The sequence below is a fragment of the Phalaenopsis equestris genome, unplaced genomic scaffold (assembly GCF_001263595.1).
Source record: "Phalaenopsis equestris unplaced genomic scaffold, ASM126359v1 Scaffold000002, whole genome shotgun sequence".
Taxonomy (NCBI): domain Eukaryota; kingdom Viridiplantae; phylum Streptophyta; class Magnoliopsida; order Asparagales; family Orchidaceae; genus Phalaenopsis; species Phalaenopsis equestris.
Genome location: NW_018164444.1, coordinates 16,705,670 through 16,730,523, shown reverse-complemented (window position 1 = coordinate 16,730,523; position 24,854 = coordinate 16,705,670). Strand labels below are relative to the sequence as shown.

The following is a 24,854-nucleotide window of genomic DNA, read 5'->3' as shown; positions in this document are numbered from 1 at the left end:
TACTGGAAACTGTTGTCTTGCTGTTTCCAGCTTGTTAGCTGCCTCCTTGCCACCACCTGGAGGTCCAAACCTTAACCGGCACCACCTAAACTTACTCCCTAGTATTTTGCCATTTTTATTTGATTTCAGTTTGTTGTATTTTCAATTTTTGGCTACAAAATTATTAATGATTGTGTTGTGGTCGCTTTATTTTTATATTAATTCTAATATCACACCCTTTAAGGTTGGTGATCCTTGCAGGTCGGATCCTCCCTTTCGTGTAATGGGCGAGAACCTTAAGTAAAGTATAGAATTAATGTGATGTCTATGCATATGATTTTCAGCTAGTTGATTTTAGTTTCTAATTGATTTTATTTACGTTATTTAGTATTTATATTCACGCAAATGCAAATGCTTTTTTTTTCCAAGATTTTTATTATTGTTTTGAGTTTCTAAAATGTGAAATCCACTTTTGATACATAGGTAAGGTGGTAGGTATGTATGTAGAAATTGAAGTTTTGGTGTTAGATATGTAAATACATACGAATTAAGTGGTATGTAAATCTTTGGATTAATGCTATGACCACTGCAAGGGGATTTTCTGTAATATGTTAAGTAAAACAATTCTAATGTTATGTAGCTGTTGATTTTTCTACTGGAGAAAATCCATGGCCGATATTTGAGTTGCAGAAGAAGTATAATGCTCCAGGAAAATCACCTCCTTTATCAGCGTAAGTTGGCGACCAATTCTTACATCTATTGTCTATGCCTATCTAAGATATTTGAAGTTTTTCAAACTAAAAATTTTAACTTTGATTGTTTCTCAGAGAATTTTATACTGGTTGGCTAACACATTGGGGTGAACCAAATGCAAAAACAAATGCAAGTTATACTGCTGCTTATCTAGAAAAAATCTTATCTCGCAACGGTTCTGTCGTGCTCTATGTACGTTCTCGGATAACTATTTGCTAACTCTATCAGCTGAATTCAAATATGTTTTATGCAGTTGTGTAATCCATGAGATTTCCAGATGGCTTATGGTGGAACAAACTTTGGGTTTTTTAATGGCGCTAATACCGGTCAAAATGTTTCTGACTATAAGGCTGATATTACTTCCTATGATTATGTAAGTTTTTGTACAAATCAATTTTTCTAATTTTAACAATATATTTCTTTATTTTATCTTCTTTTGCTCTTCTAGGATGCTCCAATTAGGGAATCCGGTGATGTGGACAATCCAAAATTTCAAGGCATGATATCTTCTATTCATCATGACCATTGTCAATATGCATATGCCGACTATTTTGATTCGACATTATGAATCCTCCTTCCCATTGATTCATGTCGTAGGTCAACAACATTTTAATTAAAATTTGCGAAAGTCTTCATGTGACATTGTAGCCATACTACTTTTTATCTATCTTATTTGTAAATTTTTTACTTTAATATTATTTACCTATCTTATTTATGCATCTTTTGTCTTTTGTTTTACATCATCAAACCACTTTCTATTATCTTATTTTTGATAGTTCAACATCTGTAACTGCTGCCATTTTTATAATTAAAAAATTTTAGTCCTTATTTTTGCTATATTTTCATCTTAACATTCTACTTTTTTGCAACACTCAACTTAGCTTTGATTGCTTCTTTGTTATTTAAGACTGGAATCCATTTGGCATAACTAGTCTTATGGTGTTACGTTAAATGTTACTTTCAAATTTGTATGCTGTTCTCTTGTCTCATTATAATCAGAAAGAATGCTATGGATTCACTCATGTATGAGTTAACCCAAACCACAATAAAAGTATAAACATGATTGTTGGAATTCAAAGGGGTTACAATGAAAACTCCCCAATATAGGAACAAAACAACACACACATGTGACTCTTGTGTGAGAGCGAGAATGAAGAGCTGTGACATGCATCAAATTTTTACATTTTTTATGCCTTAATTCTAGCAATTTCTTCCGTTAAATTCATGATTTTATGCTTTTGGAAAGTTGGAATTTCATTTTGCATCTTAGAGGAGGACTAGCATGCAAATCAGAGCAAAACAAGGATTTTTGGGAAAAATTGGACCGACATAGCCACGCCAGTTTCGGGCATGTTCACTCCCAACCCACCGAAGAACCTGTGCAATTGGAGGGTAGGCGTAGCCACACCGAATGGCGACGTGACCACGCCGCCCAACCAAAGCGTGCGGCGTAATTACGCCGCAAATCAAGTATGGTCACGCCGGTTTATATTTTCTAATTTGGAAATAACTAAGTGCGGGATTCTGATGATTTTTGGAAGGAATTTAAACTCCAACTATAAAAAGAACATATTTGAAGAGTTTTAGAGAGCTTTTGGAGGGGAGAATTCAGGAGGCTAGGGTTAAAGAAAAATCTTCTTCTTCTTTTTTATTTTCTTTGTTCTGTTTTTCTGAGAGAGGAATTGAGAGAAATTTGTGTTGCTGTTGTAAGAGGGGATTATCAAGGGGCTCTAAGTTTGTTTTTATTTTAATAAAAATGTTTATTGCAGGTTTGATTTCTATGAAATTTTCTTTGTTTTTCTCTCGAGCTATGAGCTGCTAAATAACTTTTCGTGCTTCAGTGATTTGAGGATCGATTTTTGGTTTGATTTTCGTCGTTGGTTTATCATATACGTTTTTATACGTCTTTAATTATTAACATTGTTGGTTAACCTTCTGTCTTTCGTTTACTCCTAACCTGACCAGTTAGGGTGTTAAAATCAATCTTGATCTATAATTTCAGCAAAAGCATAGTTGAATGATTAGGTTAACCACGGGATCCAAGTAAAATATAAATATTTTATTGCGGATCTTGCAACCAATAACAAGGATCAACAATTTATTCGGATTGCCATAAAAATGAGCGAAAATCATCTTTGTGGAATTCTAATTCTTCTTGAGATCTAGACATAGGCTTAAGAAGAATATATCATTTCTGGTTGACAGCAACCACGTAGGAGAAATTTGCACGAAAAGTAAAGTCAGGTGCCCCACTTGAGTCACGTTGGCACAATCCTTAATAATCTTGAAGAAACACCAAAGCAATTTGATCTGTGCTTTTCTCTATTTTTGTTTTTTGTTGAATCTGATATATTTAGGATTTCTTTTTACTGCTTTTTGAATCATGCCGAACTAGGTTAGAATAGTTAGTAAACTGTAACTTTGCCTTTTCAAATCAATTTCTTAACACACTTCCTCGTGGGAACGATACGTTGTACTCATGTATATCACTTACTACTTTAACACATTTACTTGCATGAAGTGGTCTCACGCTTCGCGGCGATTTTTTGTCCATCAAGTTTTTGACACCGTTGTCAAGGAAGTTTCGCTAAGAAAAGTTTTGAAACATAGAAGAACTGTAGTTAAACAACTAGAAATCTAGGCTTGGTAATTTTTTTTATTTTCTTTTTCTGAAATTTCTTTTCCTGTTTTTTATTATTTCTGTGTGCACTTCTATTGTTCTGTGTTTTTCATTGCAGGTGTTGAAAAATAAAAAAAACAAAATGCTGAAAATGCCAAAAAAAATACTATTGTTAATTGTTATTTTATTTTTTTTGCGTTTGTTTGAAACTTTGCACGGTGATTGTGATTGTGTGTTGAATTGACTTTTGTTGTGTTTCTTTGAGTCAGTTGTTGTGTCTTTTGTATGTTTTTTTTTTGTATGTCACTAGTGTGTGAGTTTCACATTCACTTTTCTTCTAGTGTATGCATAGGGGTGCACGCATTGACTTGACACCTATTGACCCTGAAATTGAGCGAACTTTTAGACATCGTAGGAGAGGACTCACTGAAGCTGAAACACGTAGAAATGGCTCACCATTGGGACCTAGCATGAAACCCATTAGGGATTTTGCCAATACCACTGCTGAAGAGATTCACATGAGTATAATTACCCTGCGGTAGAAGCTAAGACCTTTGAGCTAAAACCTGCCATTATTCAAATGGTTCATCAGAATCAGTTTTTTTTTTTTTTTTGGGGGGGGACTGAAGTCCCAAATATGCACTTAGCAAACATTCTAGAACTGTGCGCCACATTTTGGTGCAACGGTGTCCGCAGTGACGCTGTTAGACTAATGTTTTTCCCTCCTCGCTAAGGATAAAGCCAAAGCGTGGTTGAATTCTTTAGCCTCAGGATTCATCACTTCTTAATGGTGGTGGGGTGAAATGGAATCATCTTCCCCCGCACGAAAACTCTCTTGTCTGCGGATTCTTTTGCATTCGCATACGAGAGCGACTACGGCGGGTTCAGACATGTATGCGATGTTTTGCCACCCCCTACGCTCAATTTCTACCTCTATTTCCCCCCTGAAAATTGAAAATCCTGTTCAAGAATAAGCTTCTTTTTTCCCCACAAACTCAAAAACGTTGTTGAGCAGCCGAGCTCACGAAACGTTTGTTATCGTAAAAAGAACTACCTCTTCAACCCATTGAACCACGAGCATCTCGCCTATATTCGGTGGAAGATGATACACCTCACCCACTTCCTCAGCAGCCTCCTCGTCGCCAACCTCCTCCACTGCGCCCATCTTGATAAACGACAAAACTCAGCTTGTCGGGCAACTTCAGGCGATGTGCCCAAATCCATGGCATTTGAAGCATTTTCTGGTTAGGACTGTAGTAGGCATGCTACTCTTCTCAGACTTCTCACTCGGGGTGACTTTCATTATCCGAACCAATTTTCTCAACTCCTTGAGGTGTGCTCCTGTTGGTGTCTCCAATTGCGGGTGGCTACCAAACTGATGATAGTTGTTTGCGCTGTTTCTACTGTGTCTCCACCTTTAAAGCTAAGGTTTGTACATCTCTCATTGGCCAATAAAGTTGCAGTTGCATCGCGTTGCTGATAGAGGGTTTCAAACAAGCACCCCCCCCCCCCCCCAAAACCCACCCCAGATACCTTGTTATGGTGTGTTCCTCTGGCTCGACTGATTCACACTTCATTTGTAACTAGTCAAATTGCATCGTGAACTATTTCACAGATAGATCTCTCTACTGTAGGTGGTGGAGCCTCCGAACCATATACTGGTGGTAGTGAGGCGATAAATATTTTCTCTGCATCACCTTCCTCAGCTTCTCCCACTTTGTAATTTTTCCCTGCCTTCTTTCTTTCTTTATCTCTGCAAGTTTTTCCACCACAAGGGCGCTCTCTTTTTCAATTTCATAATTGCAAGCTTCACCTTTTTATCTTCGGTGTCTTTTTGTACTCAAATATCCTTTCAATTGTTTGCAGTCATTCAATAAAGTCGTCTAGATCCATACCTCCATCGAACTCTGGTAGATCCACCTTTATTCCGAAGTCCCTCTATCCTCCATAAGTGGGCTCCTCTCTTGACCTCCTCTGGTACTGAATTCCGAAGCATCGTAGCCTACCGTCTTAATCACTGAAATCCTCCCTATGGAAGGGGTTAAAATTCTCGTCTCCCCTTCGACTTTTCCTATCACGATCGAGGATAATTTCCCCCTTGGTTTCATCCTCCATATCTGTAAGCCTTCGTTGAAGTCGATGGATCTCTCGTTGTATCTCTTCTCAGGTAGTCTCGATGATATATCTCTTTGGTAGCATGACTAGTGTTTAGGGTTGGGAGGTGAAAGAGGATGTATAAGACTAATTGAAACTCCAGGAAAATTAATTTTGGGTAGCTGATTTTGAAAATCAGCAAGGGAAAATTAGGGTTAGGTCAAAATTTGTTTATGATTTGGGAATTAGAAAGAAAATTTTGATGGAGAGGGTAAGAAGAGTTAGAAAACTCTAGGATAGGATTAAGGTTAAGCTAGCTCTGCTTCAAATTGATATTGGGGTTAACTCAAACCACAATAAAAATATAAATATTTTTGTTGAAATTTAAGAGGGTTGCAACGAAAACTCCTCCAAACATGAACAGAACAACACGAACACATGCGACTCTCTAGGATGAGAACGAGAATAAAGGACTGCCAGCTAGACAATATGTAGAGGGAGGGTAAGGTGGAGGGTAGCTAGCAGGTTGGGGGTGGGGGGGTGGCGACATCAGCAATAAGGCGAACTGAGGCTGATGGCAGTGGCTCTAGGAGAAGAAAGGAGAGGACGACACCAATTATAAGGGAGAACGGAGAGGGTGACAATAGATGTAGGGTGAGAGGGTAACTATGGTAACAATAGTAAGGTGGGAGAGGGGGATTACAGTGGCTATCTTGTGGGTCGGAGGGGTTGGCAGCTGGGAAACTAAGAAGGGGAGGGATGCATGAAAGATGAAAATAATGAGAAAATGACGAGTTGCAACCAGAGCACCTTCTCACCACCAGATACAATACTAGAAGGGAAAAAGGGGGATGTCGAAGATTGTCCAAACAAAAATTTCAACTAAAGAATAACCTTAGAGCATAAAATAATGAATATATATTATAGATAATTAGGAGGGGGAGGCCCCTCTCTTTGGGCGGCAACCCTAGCCTGCAAAATAAAGCTGACCGGCCCTATTAACCCTTGGTCTAAACGGTTCCGTCCTCAAGGTGCCCACATCATTCACTTACTGAACTTGAGAGGACCAGAACTATTAATCTTATTTGTGATCAAATGCTACTTCTTAGCAATAGCTGATCCAAAGTTACAGGTTGGCATTTTAATTTTTGAAGATTTACAGGCATACCACACAAGTCTTATGTATTTACATATCTAACACCTAAAGTTTTATATTTACACTTTTAACACTTCAGTGGCTGGACACAGTGGAATACAAGAAGGCAGGGACCTAGGGGAGATGGCAGCGAGTAGGTGGAGAGGAATATGGAAAGATAACCATTCTCGCGGGAACAAGTTACAGCCGGATTACATTCTCATCTTCGGATATAGCCCTAAGAGGAAAAATAGCCTGCAGCGGCAAGCTTGACCGAAATCTGAAATCAGGAAGACCAAAAATGGAACCTTAAGACAACAAGCAACATATTTATAATAGGTACTAGTAGTTAGAATAGGAAAGAATTAGAATACGAAGGAAATAGAATTATGAAGGGAATAAGAAAAGACAAGGAAGAGAAGAATAAGGAATAAAAATAGGAAAGGAAGAGCAATAAGTAAAGAATAGAAATAGGAAAGGGAAAAAAATAGGCAAGGAATAAAAATAGGAAAGGAAGGGGGGCGGAAGATTTAGAATGGGAGGATCCTCTCCCATTGGGTGTCTCCTGTTGCTTTCCCGTAACCTCCCGTATCACTGTTGTATCGCAATCCCGCCCCACCCATCCAACCGACCAACACCTATCCCAATCCCTTCTCACCGCTGGCCACGGCTTGTCCTACCTAGCCCTAGCAGAATATTGGTGTTTTTGTGTGTTCTTTTCTGTTTTTGAGTATTGATTGTAACCCCGCTGGTTTTGATTAATAAAATCTGCTTTCTCTATTGTGGTTTGGGTTATCTCCGGTATCAGTTTAGGTGTTAGGTATGTAAATATGTAAGGATTGTGTGGTATGTATGTAAATGCCCTTTTGAGTGTCTTTCATGTTATTTAGTCTTTAACTTTCAGTAGTCTTCTGAGTGTCTTTCCATGTTATTTAGAAGTGTTAGTTTTTGCTAATATCATTTTGAAAATGCTTCTCGTTTTACTTCTGAACATTTACAAATGAAAACTCTTGGTGTCTTTGACCTGAAACATATGGATGCTATGATGATATCAATATCCCGGGTAAATGCAAAATGATTGACGGGGATAATGCTAACAGCCAAACACAGATTTGCTTCTTAACCTTTGCTTCTCGTCTTACTTTTGAACCTTTACAAATAAGAACTCTTGGTGTCCTTGATATGAAACATGTGGATGCTATGATGATATCAATGTCCCGGGTAAAAATGCAAAATGATTGACGGGGATAATGCTAACACCCAAGCTCGGATTTGCTAGTAAATTTTTGAAGACACGACATTGTTTCTCTGTGTCCTCCTGTAATTCACATTGCCCTCAATTGATTCTTCTCTCCAAAAAATTTTCCTCTCGAGTCTCTTTAGAAATGCTTGATCCCTATTCTATCATGCAGTGTTTGGAAAACATAGTCTTCGTAACTAAATTTCTCTTTGAAGAACTTTTAACTGTTGGAACATAGAACGTCTTTATGTCATCATTAAGGCTAATGATCATTCTTCATCAAGCTGAATTAGATGATGTGTGGTTTATACAAAACAAAAAAAAAAAAAAACTTCCTTTTCTTTTTCTTTGTTTTTTTGTTTTTTTGTTTTTTTGCATGATTGTGATGAATGAAATGATCCTGTACTGCATTTTTTATTTCACAGAATTGCTTAATATTATTAATTTGTTTGAGATTTTTTAGTGAACTCCTGCTAAACATTTTCACGTCCAGCGCTCAGAAACGTGATTGAAAAGTACAGCCCAAAGCCTCTTCCTCCTGCACCTTCTTCTAATGAAAGAGCAAAATATAGGTTGGTGAAGGTGAATAAGGTGGCATCTCTTTTCAATATTCTTGATATTTTATGTTATTCTACGGAGGTTGAAACTGACAAACCCATTTCTATGGAGTTAGTTGGCCAGGTAAGTGCATCTGTATGCCACAGCGACAACTGAATTGTTTCTTGTCATAGATACCTGATTATTTACTACTTGTTCTTCAGATGTTTGGTTTTTTGTTGTACATATCCCAATTCAGTGGAAAAGAAAGCTATAGTACTCTTTCCATTCCAAAGGTTGGAACCCTTAATTATCTTTTACATATTTTTTTCAAATAGCTTTTTTTTCATAGTTGGATTGATGATAATCATGAATAGTTTCTTGTTGTAGGTTCATGATAGAGCCCAAGTGTTCATATCATGTGCGACAAATGTGGGGGAAGGTCCAACATATGTCGGCACTATTGACAGATGGTCAAATAAGGAACTTGAGATTCCGAATATTAAATGCTCATCAGATATTAATTTACTTATTTTGGTAAATTTTATGGATCTTATATTTGACGGACTTTTCTTAAATGGTTTAGTACTTATGGTGAACTACCTATCATATCACCATGTTTTTGTTGCTGGCTTAATGATCTAACATGAGCTTTGATTGTAGTACTTGGACTATCCTTTCTATTCCCCCCCTAATTTCAAACTTCAATTCCTATCTACTCTAGCATTCAACCCTGATGTTTAGGAAGATTTACATACATACCACTCAATTCTCATATATTTACCTATCTAACTCCCAAACTTCAATTTTTTGCATGCATACCATCTAACTGTGCATTAAAATGTATATTTCACTTTTTAGAAGTTCAGATGGTGGTAATTTCGATGTGATGCATAAGATTTGGGTGGTTTAAAGGTAAAGCAAAGTTTAGGTGTTAGATATGTAAATATATAAGAATTGGGTGGTATGCATGTAAATGCTCCTTATATTTGCTAGGCGATAGCCAATTCTGTAGATTACCTTCGTATGTGATAATGGTTTCCAATTATGTGAAGTAGATGAACTTCCTACCCTTGGAAAGTTCTTTGGTGTCAACTGGAGTTCCTCATATGAAAATTGGCCTTCTAAAGGTGAAACCAAGATAATGATTGAAAAACCCTAAAATAATAAGCCTTTAAATACTAACGCAGTCTGTAAAAATAAAGGAATATAGTATCCTGGGCAACTATGATAGCTGTCTAGGGCATCTAGAAAGGTATTTAGAAAGGAGATTTAGCAGGTAAACAGCCGTGGAGAATGAAAATATGGGCGGTTGGCGAGGCTTGGAAAGGTTCGAGGTTTCGGCAGCTGAAATCTTCTGTGGGACAGCAGGATTGACATCGTCAGCGGCTGTCCCAGCTGCAACCAGCGATCCAACGGCAATTAGGCGTGGTACGGGTGGTTGGAGAGTGACCCCAAAGGGTTAAACAACGGTTTACTGCTGAAACAGAAGCTTGGACGGCTGCTCCGCTAAAAATCAGTGGATGAAAAGAGAATCGGTGAAGGGGTTTCACCACCTATTCCCAGGCAAGTTACAAACACGCCACTTGCAAAAAAAAATGATACAAGACTACATATAACAAAATTTAGATAGAAACTTTTAAATTAATAAACTCAATAAATATTGAAAATCCAAACCTTAATACAACATATAAATGCCTCCTCAAAGCAAATGCCTACTAGAAAAAAAGGTTAGAACTAAAAGGATGAAACAAAGGAAGGAAATTAGTTAAAGATACAAAAATGAATTAAAATAAAAATCGAGTTTTCTATCTCTCATGATCGGATATCCCCTAAATAGCGAACGACATTCCTTGCCCTATGTTCCGCATCTCAATGTTGTACCAAATTCAATGAATGACAGGAAACAAGATCGTGTATCTTGTGATGGAAGCTCCCACATCATCTCCCCATCTAGGAAAGACTTTGCCTTTTTTCTAGAAGCTATTGGAATTGATCCACCACTATCATAGTCATCATCGACTTGTTGTTTATGACACAACCTCCACTGCAATATCTATGTTGACATTCACTTAAGATAACTCTGAAACACGCAAGACATTTCAATATTTATCCTGATAGAATAACAATCATCCTTCTTTGGCACAATTTGAGCTAGAATGATACATGGACGTGTATTCTCATGAACCAATTCTCTAGCCATTAAATCTGCAACATGCTTATCCCACTTCTCGTATGCAAATGAGTGTATCTGATAAACAAATATGTCAAAAGCAATTAACTTTGGGACAAAATCTATAGCAGTCTAGGTAACTTTCAATGGCAACCACTTAGGAGAGATCTCTTCTTTTTCTGTGGAAGGATTTGGATCCCACTGTAAGATGTTCTTTCCTACAAAGATTCTAAGGCAATTTTTCAATGTCATGGTTTGTTCCTCTTGTTTGACCTTCTGTCAACAGATCACTGCTGAACTGATTTTAATACTCAAATTACTTCAATACAATTTTCCAAAAATAGCTCAAAAGCTTCTCATCTTTGATATGTAGGACCTCGACCTCCCTCAGCAGGGGCAACGCAGGAAATGAACTGTCTTAAAAACCTGAAATTTCTTATCTGGTGTTGTCATGTGGCTAGTGTCGACTTCTCAAAGTCGTGACCCTCCTGGACGCCTAATGTCATTCCTGTTGATGCTCCACTTAATGCCTGCAAAAAGATAATTCGTGGTACCACATTCTCAAACTTTGTATGAACTCCCATTATCGTAGATGTGGTACCTTCTAGGACAACCAATGTTAATCCAGCTAAAGTATATTTCATGGGCTCAATTTGAATCACTTGAATCATTCTTATCGACAACAAGCTAGATCTCCTTTGCATCCTCCCGTTCTTCAGTACTTCTTGTGTCAATGTCCATTTTTTCAATTGCTCTTTGCTCAACGAAAGGGATTGCTCTTTTATTTGGGCAATTAGGAACTATGTGATCAAAATTTTGATACTTGAAGCATTTACTGACGAAAATAGAATTAGGAGTATTGACGGGCTCCATTTTTTCTACTCTATACGGGTTCCTCCTTTGGTCGACTCGTCTTGGGTGCTCCACTGGGTGCATGCTTATTTCCTGATTTGATGATTAAACTCCATTTGAAGGGTCGTGTGGAACTGATACTACTGTATTGTCTCTCTACCTTCAAGGCTAGAGTTTGGACATCTTATATTTTCCAATAAGGCTACAAATATATCACCTTGGCAATGGACGATCTCAATCCCTTCAAATATTGAGCTATGGCGTTCAGCTCAAGCTCCATTAGCCCAGACTTCAACATCAGTTGCTCTAACTTAGCGGTGTACTCCTCCACAGAATAATCTCTAACGGAGGTGCTGGAGTCTTATGTACATATTCTGTTGTAATGTGAGGGATGTTTTTTGCACTGCATCTTTCATTTCATTTTGGACCAGGTAGTAATTTTACCTTTCCATTCACACCGTCAAAAATGCTTTAGGTTCTCTCATCACTATGAAACATTTTTTTCTAAGCTTAATGACTGTCAATTTAAATCTCATCACGTGGAACATCCTTGTACTAAAAAATTTACTCCACTGCATGGAGCAACTCGACATCTAGATCCATGTCAAAAGTGACTTTCAAAATCCAGTAAATTCACATTTACTCCAAGATACTGGCTTCTCCTCTAATAATCCATGTCGAATCGAGGTAGTGATTCATTGTCATTGGAAACTTCTCGATGAAAATGATTCACTTTCTTCCTTTGATCTAGCGAGTCACTTTTGTGGCTATGGTAATTTCTCTAGATTTTCTCCTCTCATAGGTGGCAAACCTTTGTTGCAATTGGCGAATTTCTTTTTGTATGTCCTTCATAATGATCTCCTAAACACATCTTTGCATGTTTCTCGTACGAGACATTGTGTCTTTTTCTCTTGATCAAATTTCCGGAAGATGTAGGATTGCAAATTTAAGGTTTAGTGAAGGTATAGGATTTTGGCAAAAGGAGGTGGGGTGGATTTTTTTTTTGGAATCGGGAAAATTGAATTTTGAAAATTTTAAATGGTGGGGCTAGGAATTGCAATATGAATGATTTGTGACAAACATTTATTTTAGTGGTTGGGTGATTCTGAAGTTAACCTAACTCACAATAGGAATGCAAATATTATTGCTGAAAGTCAATAGTTACAATCAAGACTTAAAGCAAGAACAAAAAAACACAACAAACGATTAATCTCGCGATAGGACCCAGTGGTGACGGTTTTTGGATAAGTGTGAGGGGTTGAGGGAAGGTTTGAAAGGTGATAGTAGTAGGGAAAAGGGTTCAATTTTGATATGAAAGGGGTAGGGGAGGTAGAATAGGAGATGTGGGGAAAGGGGCAATAGATCTTGCCCATTGGAATAGCAGGCCAGTCCAACCTCCTGCTATATCAACACCCAACTGAATCGGGTTGGATTAGTTCAGCCAAGCCCTATGTCAGTCTTTCAGAATTGGGGGAGCCTCGATTTCATTCATCGAAGTTTCAGGGTTTTCGTAGTACGGTGTCAAGTCCGCAACATTGAACGTGGCAGAAAATTGTAGTATCCTGGCAGGTCGATCTTATATGCATTATCATTCAACTTCCGAAGTATTCTGAAAGGTCGGTATGCTCTGGGCTTAAGTTTTCTAAATGTTCTTACTCTGAATCTCTCTTTCTTCATTCGGATCCACACTATCTTCTTCTTTAAAGGTTACTTTTTTTCTTGTCTTGTTCGCCTATGCCTAGTACTTGTAATTCTGCTTAGTGATCTTTTTCCGACCTCTCCGTAGAGTTTGTGAATCTCGTGCACCTATTCCTTGGCATCCTAACTAATATATGACATCAGCTGGAGTGATACTAATTCAAGTGAAGTGAGCGAGTTGTGCCCATTCACAAATTTAAATGGGTTGCAACCTGTAATTTGATTCATGGATCTATTGTACGCAAACTCATCCTAAGCTAGAATCAAACTCCACTGCTTGATATTCTTCCCAACAAAGCATCTAAGCAGATTTCCAAGGATTCTGTCTACTACCTCCATCTGACCGTCCATTGGGGGTGGGCTGTGGAACTGAATTGAAGTTTAGTGCTTAGCTTTCCCCATAGTGACTTCGAAACTTGACATCCTTGTTTGAAGTGACGATCATGGGTATATCGTGAAATACAAGTCAGCGACATGTGATGCATCTAGTGTTTAGTGGCAGGGTACGAAATGCGTAATTTTCAAGAATCGATACACCACGACCATGAATGAATCCTTGTTCTAGTGTCCTTCGAAGTCCAATTATAGAATCAATGCTGACATCCACTCACGGTGACTCTGGTACTGATAATGCGGTGTATTATCCTGCATTTAGCCGCCTGGTCTTTTTGGCATATGACAAATTCTGCATTGTCTGACGTGCGGCTTCACATCTCTCGCTAGTTGGGGCAAAAGAGGTTTTCTCTCTTCAGTGCGAGTTCTTGTCCCGGCCAAAATGCTATGTGAGTCCTCCATTGTGGCTTTCTTAAATAATGGACTCCCTCAACAAACATTTATGACTGCACAACTTACTCGAGTAAAACAAGATCCATCAACTTCAGAGTACTGCTCGGTAGGCTCCTCCTGACACTGTTCTTAGATTTTTTCAAAATTCTCGCCTGTCTCGGATAGGTCCTTCATTACCTCAAAGCCCATGACTCGAGCCTACATTGTTGTGATCAGTAAGTGATGGCGACTCAATGCATCTCCTACCCGGTTCTGAATCCCTACCTTATGCTTAAGCACGAACTGGAACAATGTTGGAACTCTATCCAAGTTGTGTGTCGCTCCTTCAGTTTGCTCTAGCTGATTAAGAATTTAAGGCTTTGTGATCCATGAACATGAACTCGCTCTTCATTAGATAATATCTCCAATGCTTAATAGCTCTCACAATGGCTTGAATTTCATTGATGTACATCGAGTATTTTCTTCTAAAATCCTTAAGTTTTTCACTTAAAAAGGTGATGAGGTGACCTCCGTGCCTCGACACTGCTTTTATCCCCACGCAAAATGCATTACACTACCTCTAATAGTTGGTTGAAATCCAGTAATGTCAAGACTGGTGTCTGGGTCACCTTTTCCTTGAGTGCATTGAAACTATTTTGAGTTGACTTTGTCCATTCGAATTTCTCTCTTCAAAAGTTTTGTCAGGGGGCCACTGATGGTATTGAAGCTCCTGTTGAATCGCCTGTAAAATGATACTAGTCCCAAAAACTGCCTCAGCTCGGTGAACAACTGCGGTGCAGTCCAGCTCACAATAGTCTCGATCTTTGTAGGATTCATCTGTGTGTCTGCATTAGACACAAACCCAAAAAATACACCTGGGCCATCATAAAGTGACATTTCTTTGCATGGACATCTAACTTTTCTGCTAGCAACATCTCCAATAGTTCCCTCAGGTGTTGTAAGTGTTCCTTCTCGAATCGGTTGTATGTCATAATGTCTTCACAGTATACCGTCACAAATTTCCTAGTGTGTGGGTCTGGAATACTTGATTTATCAACCTCATAAAAGTATTGGGCGTTTCTTGGGTACCATCATGGTAAGGACAACACATGGGCTAGTACTCTTTCTAACCAACTCTCTCGCGACGAGATCTTGTACCTGTCACTGCAACTTCTTGTACTTCGCAGGTCTCAATCTGTAGGCAGTTCGGTTTGACAACACTGATACTGCTATGAGATGTATGGCGTGTTGAATGTTCCTCAGTGGTGGTAATCCCTCTAGAAGATTGTCGGTCATCACATTTTTAAAGTTATGTAGTAGTGGTTGTAGCGGTGCTTGTATCTCACACTTCTTTTCAGTTCCTTCTGGTAAGACCAATGCTGGTGCTATTAAAGCAACCCAAACTAACTGCATGAAGCTAACCCTTGAGATGCATTTTCCATCCTTTTTAAAAGAGTAAGTATTCTTGAAGCTATCGTGCTAAGCCATGTGGTCGAACTGCCAAGTCTCCCCAACAGAATATGAAACTCGTCCATTGGAACCACGTCACACCACACTTGCTCCTATAACTGATCCCCAATTGAAAATTCAACCAAACCCTGGTGATCTATGTGTATCTTGTGCCTACTCTTCAACCAAGTAAGGGAATAGGGCTAAGATGTTGTTGTGTGGTCAATCATAATTTCTTCACCATCAGTGTGGACACTAACCACATTTTCATAACTCCCACCATCGATAATCAAACCATAAACTCTGCCCTTTTACCGTACACTTGGTGCTAAAGATATTGTGCCTCAGCCAAGTTTGATCTCTCTCTGGCTCTAACTGCAGAACTCTCCATATGACTAACATCTTTCCGTCATCTCCTTAGAGCTAAAGCTCTTCCTCTGGACTATCCTCTGACTCCTCGTCCTCCACCTCCTCGACGACGCCCCGATTTGTGAACGAGACAACTCAACTTGTGGGACATCGCCTTGACACCTAAAACACCTCATAGCAGGCATTATACTTGAAGAGCTACCCTTTTTCGGGCTTCTTTTCACTTAGATTTGTCTTGTCATTCTTCTGTCTTGTCTTGCCAACTCCCCTAGAGATACCCTTGTTGGTCACTGTAGATGTATATGATCGTCTGACTAAAGATTGCCATCTCAATGAAGATTGTTATATGCTCTATTTTTGTTGTCTTTCTACCTTCATGACTAAGGTTTGGACATCCCTTAATGATCAGAATGACTATAACTACACAACATTGTTAATAGCGGGGTTCAAGCCCCCCAGGTATCGAGCTATGGTGTGTTCTCCTAACTCAACCAACTCACACTTCATTTGCAACTGGTCGAACTGTGTTGTGACCCCTCCACTGAAAGATCTTTTTGTTACAGGTGGTGGAGTCTCAGAACATATTCTGACGGTAATGATGTTGAAGGTATTTCCTCTACATCTTTCTCTTCATCTTTTTTCACTTGGTAATCTTATTACTGTCTTTTTTTTTTCCTGTTTCTGCAAATTTTCCCACCACTGAGAGGCGTTCCTTTTCAAATTGATAGCTGTTAATTTTACTTATTTATCCTCTGACACTTAACACTGTCATTGTTGGTCCCAAGCCTGGATGTGAAAAGTGGAGAGTTGCGTTAGGTAGTCGACAGTCAGCGTAAAACTTGTCGAAAAAAATCATGACATGAATCATTTTGATCATTGTGTAAGTGTTAGGGCATCTCTTAGAAGCGACACACTGTATAGCCTAAATACAGTGAAAAATGTGCAAGGGCAACAACACCGGCGGCCAGTTGTAGTATCAAATAAGCAAGAGTTTTCACATTACGGACGAATGCGAGTAAAGAAGTTAGTTCATGAATCTAATGAAACTAATATTATGATAGGATCCTGAAATATAGGTACTCTCAATGATAAATTAATGGAATTAGTTGACATTATGATTCATATGAAAATTAATATTTTATATATTCAATAAACTAAATGGGCTGGAGAAAAGGCTAAGGCGATTGATAATTTAGGTTTTAAACTTTAGTATTCCAATAAGAGTCGCATTATAAATTGTGTAGGTGTAATTATAGATAAGAGTTTGAAAGATAATGTTGTAAAAATTAATAGAGTTGAAGATATAATTATAGCCCTTAAGATTATCATTGATACTAAGATTTTTAATATTATAAGTGTTTATGCTCCTCAAATAGGTTTAGATACAAAGTCTAAAGATAAATTTTGGAACGACTTAGAAGACTTAATACAAATGATACCCCTTGAAGAAAGAATTTTTTTTGGAGGAAATTTAAATGGACATGTCGGTAGAGTGGTAGAAGACTTTAGAAATACTCATGGCGGCTACGATTTTGTTTTAGCGTATGATTTTGTTATTACTAGTACTTTTTTCAAGAAAAGAGATGAGCATCTTATTACTTATAAGAGTGGATCTAATAAAACACAAATTGATTATTTTCTTATGAAAAGAAGAGATCGTCGAGATTGTGAAGATTGTAAGGTGAAGATTGTAAGGAATTTAAGTACCCAACATCGTTTATTAGTTCTGGATTTTAAGATGAAAAGTTGTAAAATAAAGAATGATTTTAAGATGAAAAGTTGTATGCTTTATATACAACGATTGCTGGAAACTATGTTTTAAATTTAATATATGTAGATGGGTGAACATAAAAAACACAAATAAAATTAATTTTATGAGTAAAATTCAAGATTTCAAATTTTGGGATGTGCATGAAGAAGCAAATGTTATGTGGGATAAAATAACAAACACTGTTAAACAAGTAGTAAAAGATGTGCTTGGAGAATCAAAAGAAAAAGTATTTATAAATAAAAATAGTTTGTGGTGGAATAATAATGTGCAAGAAAAGATAAATTATAAGAAGTTATGTTATAAAAGTTGGTTTAAATGTAAAAGCTTAGAGAAATGGGAAAAAGATCAAATGACCAACAGAGAGTCTAAAAGAACATTCTGTGATGTTAAAAATTTTGTTTTTAATGATCTTTATAATAGATTAGATACTAAAGAGGGTGAAAATATATCTATAAACTAGCCAAACAAAGAGAAAATAAAAGTAAAGATCTAACTCAAGTAAAGTGTATTAAAGATGAAAATCAAAAAGTACTTTTCTTATAAAAAGATATTCAACATAGGTGGGTGAGTTATTTTGATAAACTTTTTAATGAAATTTTTGAAAATACGATCGACTTTAGTGATCTTAATATCGTGAATAATAATAAAACGTTTTAGTTTTACCGTTGCATTAGTAAAAAAGAAGTTGAAGAGGCTTTAAAGAAAACAAAGGGTGGAAAGTCTGTAGGGCCTGATGATATCCCAATTGAATTTTGGAAATATTTAGGAGATTTGGGAGTTTCATGGCTTACTAAAGTCTTTAATATTATTTTAAAAACTAAAAAGATGCCTGAGGAGTGGAGGAAGAGTATTTTGGTCCTTATTTTTAAGAATAAAGTGTATGCACAAGAGTGTGCAAATTATAAAGGAATTAACTTGATGTGTCATACTTTAAAGTTATGGGAGAAGGTAATTGAACATAAGCTAAGACGCATTACAAAGATTTCTCATAATCAATTTGGATTTATGTCGGACAAGTCTACTATGGAAGCTATATATTTATTGATAGGTTTGATTGAGAAGTTCAGAAATAGTAAGGAAAATCTACATTTGATTTTTATTGATTTAGAAAATGCTTACGATAAGGTTCCAAGAGATATCCTTTAGAGAGTTCTTGAGAAGAAAGTTGTTGATATGACTTATATTCAAGTCATTAAAGATATGTACAGAGATAATAAGGAGAATGTACATTTGATTTTTATTGATTTAGAAAAAGCTTACGATACGGTTCCAAGAGATATACTTTGGAGATAATAAGAAGAATCTACATTTGACTTTTATTGATTTAGAAAAAGCTTACGATACGGTTCCAAGAGATATACTTTGGAGATAATAAGAAGAATCTACATTTGACTTTTATTGATTTAGAAAAAGCTTACGATAAGGTTCCAAGAGATATCCTTTGGAGAGTTCTTGAGAAGAAAGGTGTTGATATGACTTATATTCAAGTCATTAAAGATATGTATACCAAAGTTGTTACTTTTGTTCAAACGGAAGGAGGATTGACCAAATATTTTCCTATTCTTGTTAGATTACATCAGGGATCGACTTTAAGCCCATATCTTTTTTCTTTAGTTATGGATGGTCTTGCTGGACATCTACAGGAGGATGTACCTCGGTGTATGTTTTTTGCTGATGATATCTTTCTCATGGATAAAACGAGAGAAAAAGCCTAGGAAAAACTTGATTTATGGTGGTCTACATTGGAGTTTAAAGGTCTTCATTTAAGTAGAACTAAAACTGTATACATTGAATGGAATTTTATTAGTAGTAGTAGCTCTAGTGACAGAAGTGTGACTATGGGTGATCAAATTATTAAAAGTTGTGAACGATTTAGATAACTTGGGTCTGTTGTTCAAAGTGATGGTGAGATGTTAATAGTAGAATTCAAGTTGGTTGGTTGAAGTAGAGGAATGCTTCGGGCCTTTTGTGTGATAGAAAAGTACGGCTTAGACTGAAAGGAAAATTTTATAAGACGGTGGCGAGACCTGCAATGCTCTATGGCGCTGAATGTTGGCCTTTAAAAGAGAAGCATAATAATAAGTTAAGTGTTGTCGAGATGAGAATGATTAGGTGGATGAGTGGCTTTACCCTTAGAGACAAAATGCGAAATGATTATATCTGTGATAGTGTTGGTGTAGCTCTTGTGATGGACAAAATTATAGAAAATCGTCTTAGATGGTTTGGTCACATTAAACGTCCACCATCTGATGATCCGATTAGGAGAGTAGATGTTTTAAATTCGACTTGTGTTAAGAAAGGCAGAGGTAGACCTAGGAAGACTTTGGCTTATTGTATAAAAAATGATCTTAATTTACAAGAACTAAATGAAAATATGACACTAAATAGGATGCAATGGAGAAAAATGATTCATGTAGCCTACCCCACGTAGTGGGATTAAGGCTTTGTTGTTGTTGATCCTCTGACACTTTCTTATATTTGAAGATTCGCTCAACAGATTGTGACCAACGACAAAAGTTTTCTAGATCCATACCTCTATCAATCTCTCGTAGATCCACTTTGATATTGAAGTCCATGTATCCTCCATATGTGGGGCCTCCTCCGATATTGAATTTTGAAGCGACGGGATCAGTAGTCTTCATCACTGATGTCTTATCTGTGGAGCAGATTCAGTTCCTCGTCCCTTTCTCCCCTCGGACTCTCTAGATCGTGTTCAAGGGTTATCTCTCCCTGGGTTCTAGCATCAATCTCTACGAGCCTCTGTTGAAGTCGATGGTTCTCCCATTGAATCTCATTTCAGTTAGGTTCCGACATATATCTCTGTGGTGGCATGATGAGGGTTTTGGTTTGAAAGTGGTGGTTGATGATATAAAAAAAAAATAAAATTGGTAGAAAAATAAAGCGGATGCTAGGAAAGCCTAGGCTAAAATTGGGATTTGGCTAGCTCTGATACCAATTAATACAAAACCACAATAGGAATGAAAATATTATTGCTGAAAGGCAACGGGTTACTATCAAGACGCAAAGCAAGAATAAAAAAATGCATCAAATGATCAATCTCTCGCTAGGACCCCCGCCAGGGGGGCATCATCTTACTCGGTGCAGGAAAACTCCAAACATGGGTTCAGGAAAGCCAGCCGGCTGAACTAGTTGGCATACGGCATTGGTCCAAGCCCCAACTAGATCGGATGGCCTATAGAGGGGCAACAATGCTGCCAGCCCCCTCTCCCACTTTTCTTTTCTGTGATTTCCTTATGGGAGCTTTTCTTTGCTGTTATTTCCCCCATTGGAGTTAGGGCTTAGTTTTGTTGTGTTTCGGATTTCAGGTTCCTGTGCGAAGTTGTTTTCTCTGTTCTTGGGTTGTATCATCCGAGGTAGTGGTGCTCTGGCTGTATCATTCTCAGATGTGGTGTTGTATCTTTTCCAATCTCCTCGCTTCCTACTCCCCAAACCTTCCGGCCATCGATTTTCCTCTCTAGACCTCCCTGCCGACCTCTCCCAACACCGGCCGCACTTCCCCTGCCCTTTTAACTATTGTCCAGCTTTCCCTCCCACCTACCAGCTACTTGTTCCCCCTCCACCTGTTGTCAGCCTCGCTGCCCAGCCTTCCCGACCACCGACAACCATCCCCGTTGTCGTCTGGTTTGTTTCCCCAGCAGCCCGCACCCTTCTCCCCCATTACTTGTAGCTTCGCCGACCGCCCCATGCTTTCAAACCCCAAACCTGCCACCCACCGGGTCCTCGGAAAGGGGGTAGGGGGGGGTTTGTGGTCCTCGGGAAGGGCAGCAAGCTTGGAGCAGCTTAGCGAGGAGGTAGGATGAGGTTGGCAGCAACCTGGAAGAGTGTGGTAGTTCCCACCCATTGGAATAGCCTGCCGGTTCAGCCCCTTGCTAGACTGACACTCCACCGAACAAGGTTTGGCCGGTTTAGCCAAGCCCCGCGTTAGTGGGGCGTTAGGTTAGGTTAATTGGAATTTTTGTTTGTGGCAAGAGAGACAAAACTCTAAAGATCTTGGGATTATTGGGATTTGATACCAAATGATATAGGTATACGACGTCTAGAAACTATTTAGGAAGGGGATTAAGCGGAAAAATGGTTGTGGAGAAGCAAGAGAATGAATATATGGGCGGTTGGCGAGGCTTGGAAATGCTATGAGGTGTTCAGCAGCTGAAATATGATGTGGAACATCAGGTTTGATGCCGTCAGGTGTTGCCCCGGCTGTAAATAGCGATCAAACAGTGATTCAATGAGATTCAAGCGGCTGGATTGTGAACCGGAAGGGATAATTGGATGGCTGCTCGGCTGAAAATTAGTGACGGATAATGAATCGGCTTGTCGTAGACGGCTAGGGGGTTCTAACACCTTTTTTTAGGCAAGCTACAGACACACTACTTGCAAGAGTAAAAAATACCACACTCGGAGGGCAAAATTGAGAGAGAAACACTCAAATTCATAAACTCTAATAACAATAATAATATTAATTATAGTAAGTTTCCTCAATGTAAATATTTAATTAGAAACTAGAGAAATAGGTAAAACTAAGGAGGAAGAATCTTAGGAAGAAAACTAATTAAAGAAATAATGTAAATAAAATAAAAATGTTTTCGCAGATTCCGCAAACAGCAGACCTCTGTCTAGCTCATAGTTGGTAGTTCTGTACCATGTTACTACAAAATACCGCATAAGAATTTATTGTAGCCATAATTTGAAAACTGTAAAAAATTTTCCTTCCAAAATGCTGCTAGCGGAAATCCCTCCAGCCACTGGAAAACTGCTGAACAGCTTCAGTAAATCAAATCAAAAGATAAGGCTTATGGGCATTGGGGATCATGGTAGCCGAGTTCTCGGACTTAACTATGATCTGCTCTCCACTAAATGTCTCCAAAATTAGGGAATCATCCCCAGTTCCCCGGCTATACCCAAAACAACTCTCCAAAAACTGGTTTTCTAACGCAAGGCATGGAAGTATATCTAGACAAGCCACCCTGTAACAACTAAGTTCCTTAATTACGAAACTACTCCACCTTCTCCCATGTATTAAGAACTAAGTTCATACATAACTTGAGTTTTTCAACAGCAAGTCATAGAATTCAGTTCTGCATAATCATGCTTGTTGTAACTTAAAGATAACGCACTCCAATTTCATCTTATTCTTTATAATCGTTTTCAAGCATATGTATTATTTAGTTGTCTCTGATTTTCTCTTTTTAACCATCATGTGTGAACTTCTTTATGTTACACGGGAATTCTCATTCTATTCGTTTGTTCTTGCTATACTTTAGTCTACTACTCGAAAGAAATAATGTGAAAATATTCATGTTCACCTTTAAATACTATCTTACTTGTCTAGCATTGCAATTTTGTCTTATGCTGTTAGTATTTCTAATATAGGTGGAAAACATGGGGCGCATAAATTATGGACCATACATTTACGACAGGAAGGTGAGTCCGAGAAAGGGACCATTTTTGTTATGACTAAATCTAGTAGAGCTTTCATGTGATTGATCTGTATTTTTTATAAATGTGTCACGAGTAATCATAGTGTCATATGCTAGATAAACATCTTATTTATTGTGTACATTTTTACATGAATTTTTGTTGCTTTCCACCATAATCCTGAAGTTCATTCATATTTCATGCCTTGTTCTTTTTTAACTGACATTTTTTATTATCAATCATAGGAAAAGTACAATATGAGTAATTGCAAAAAATTACAGCCGTGGGACTGGCAGGGAGGCTGGGCTGGCCAGCCTTCTAACGGGGCAGGATCTACCGCCCTTTTCCCCTTACCCTATTTTACTTGTTAAAAATAAATGTGTTACTGTCTAAGGCCGCAATTTTTACTGAGATTTCTGTTTAGATAGTTGTTGGCGTCCCTCTTTTCCTTTGTAGGACTGTATATGATGGTGAAAAGGTGTGTTTCTTTCCTTTTCCTTCTTGTTGCCATCTTACCTAGGCCTCCCATCCTTTCCAATTTCCCTATTGCCACACCCTTATCTATTGGAAGGGAGGTGAGTCCAAAAAAGGGACCATTTTTGTTATGACCAATTCTATTAGAACTTTCATGTGATTGATCTGTATTTTTTATAAATGTGTCACAATTAATCATAGTGTCATATGCTAGAAAAACATCTTATTTATTGTGTACATTTTTACATGAATTTTTGTTGCTTGCCACCATAATCCTGAAGTTCATTCATATTTAAGGCCATGTTCTTTTTTAACTGACATTTTTTTATTATCAATCATAGGAAAAGTACAACATGAACAATTGCAAAAAATTACTGCCGCGGGACTGGCAGGGAGGCTGGACTGGCCAGCCTTCTAATGGGGCAGGATCTACCGCCCTTTTCCCCTCCAATTGCCCTGCTACAATGTTGTCATAATCTGCACTCAACCTGCCTCTCCAATTGACCACCCCTCTACTTGCCTTTTTGCTTGCTTATCCCCCAAACGTACCAGCCACATGTTTCTCCTACCTACTACCTCTTATCGACACCACGTCCATCGCCGTCCACTACCTCAAGCTATGTCCTCTTCACTCCACCTAATGCCCTAACTCGTCCTAGTGAGATCTTTATGTTGTGTTGTGTTTTATTTTTGTTGTGTGGTCATAAATGTAATACATTGTTTGTTTGATTGATAAAATTTGTTTTCTTAATGGATTTTTTGGTTAACTTCGGTATTATTCGATACCTGAGCTAGTCTAATCCTAGTCTCATCCTCAGGTTTCCTAGCATTTGCCTTACTCCTCCAAAAATTTTTTTTTCCTATTCCCAAACCATAGTCAAATTTTGACCTAACCTTAATTTCACTTAGTTGGTTTTCAAAATCAGCAACCCTAGATCAATATTTACGCCCTCTTTCACTTCTCAACTCTAAACTCTGGCCATGTCACCAAAGAGATACATGTCCTAGCCAACTCGAGAAGAGATACATGTCCTAGCCAACTCGAGAAGAGATACAGCAAGAGATCTGTCGACTTCAGTAGAGACTGGCAGACATTGAGGATGAAACCTAGGGGGGCTTATCCTTGATGGTGACCGAGTAAGTCGAAGAGACGAAAGAGACGAGAATTTCAACCCCTTCCATAAGGAGGATTTCAGTGACGAAGCAGAAAGGTTGCGACGCTTCAGTATCAGAGGAGTGCAAGAGAGGAACCCACATATGGAGGACTCGAGGACTTTGGAATAAAGGTTGATATGCCAAAGTTTGATGGAGATATACATCCAGATGATTTTATCAAATGAGTACAATCAATTGAGATGATCTTTGAGTACAAAGAGGTGCCAAAAGATAAAAAGGTGAAGCTTGCAGCTATCAAATTGAGAAAGTGTGTCTCCTTGTGATGGGATAACTTGCAGAGGCAAAGGAAAAGAAGGTAATAATAAGATTACCAAGTGAGAGAAGATGCGGTAG

At 38.2% G+C, this 24,854-nt stretch overlaps 1 protein-coding gene across 1 annotated transcript in view; it reads left to right on the top strand.

The window, feature by feature from the left end:
* LOC110025203 (beta-galactosidase 8) overlaps nucleotides 1-24,854 on the top strand; it is an 89,280-nt gene that overhangs the window by 49,858 nt on the left and 14,568 nt on the right. Inside the window, exons 8-15 of the mRNA XM_020725530.1 lie at nucleotides 620-710; nucleotides 807-924; nucleotides 1,010-1,105; nucleotides 1,181-1,229; nucleotides 8,315-8,502; nucleotides 8,583-8,654; nucleotides 8,749-8,895; nucleotides 22,827-22,877. Coding sequence (XP_020581189.1) covers nucleotides 620-710; nucleotides 807-924; nucleotides 1,010-1,105; nucleotides 1,181-1,229; nucleotides 8,315-8,502; nucleotides 8,583-8,654; nucleotides 8,749-8,895; nucleotides 22,827-22,877 — 812 coding nt within the window. The remainder of the gene's footprint in view (nucleotides 1-619; nucleotides 711-806; nucleotides 925-1,009; nucleotides 1,106-1,180; nucleotides 1,230-8,314; nucleotides 8,503-8,582; nucleotides 8,655-8,748; nucleotides 8,896-22,826; nucleotides 22,878-24,854) is intronic.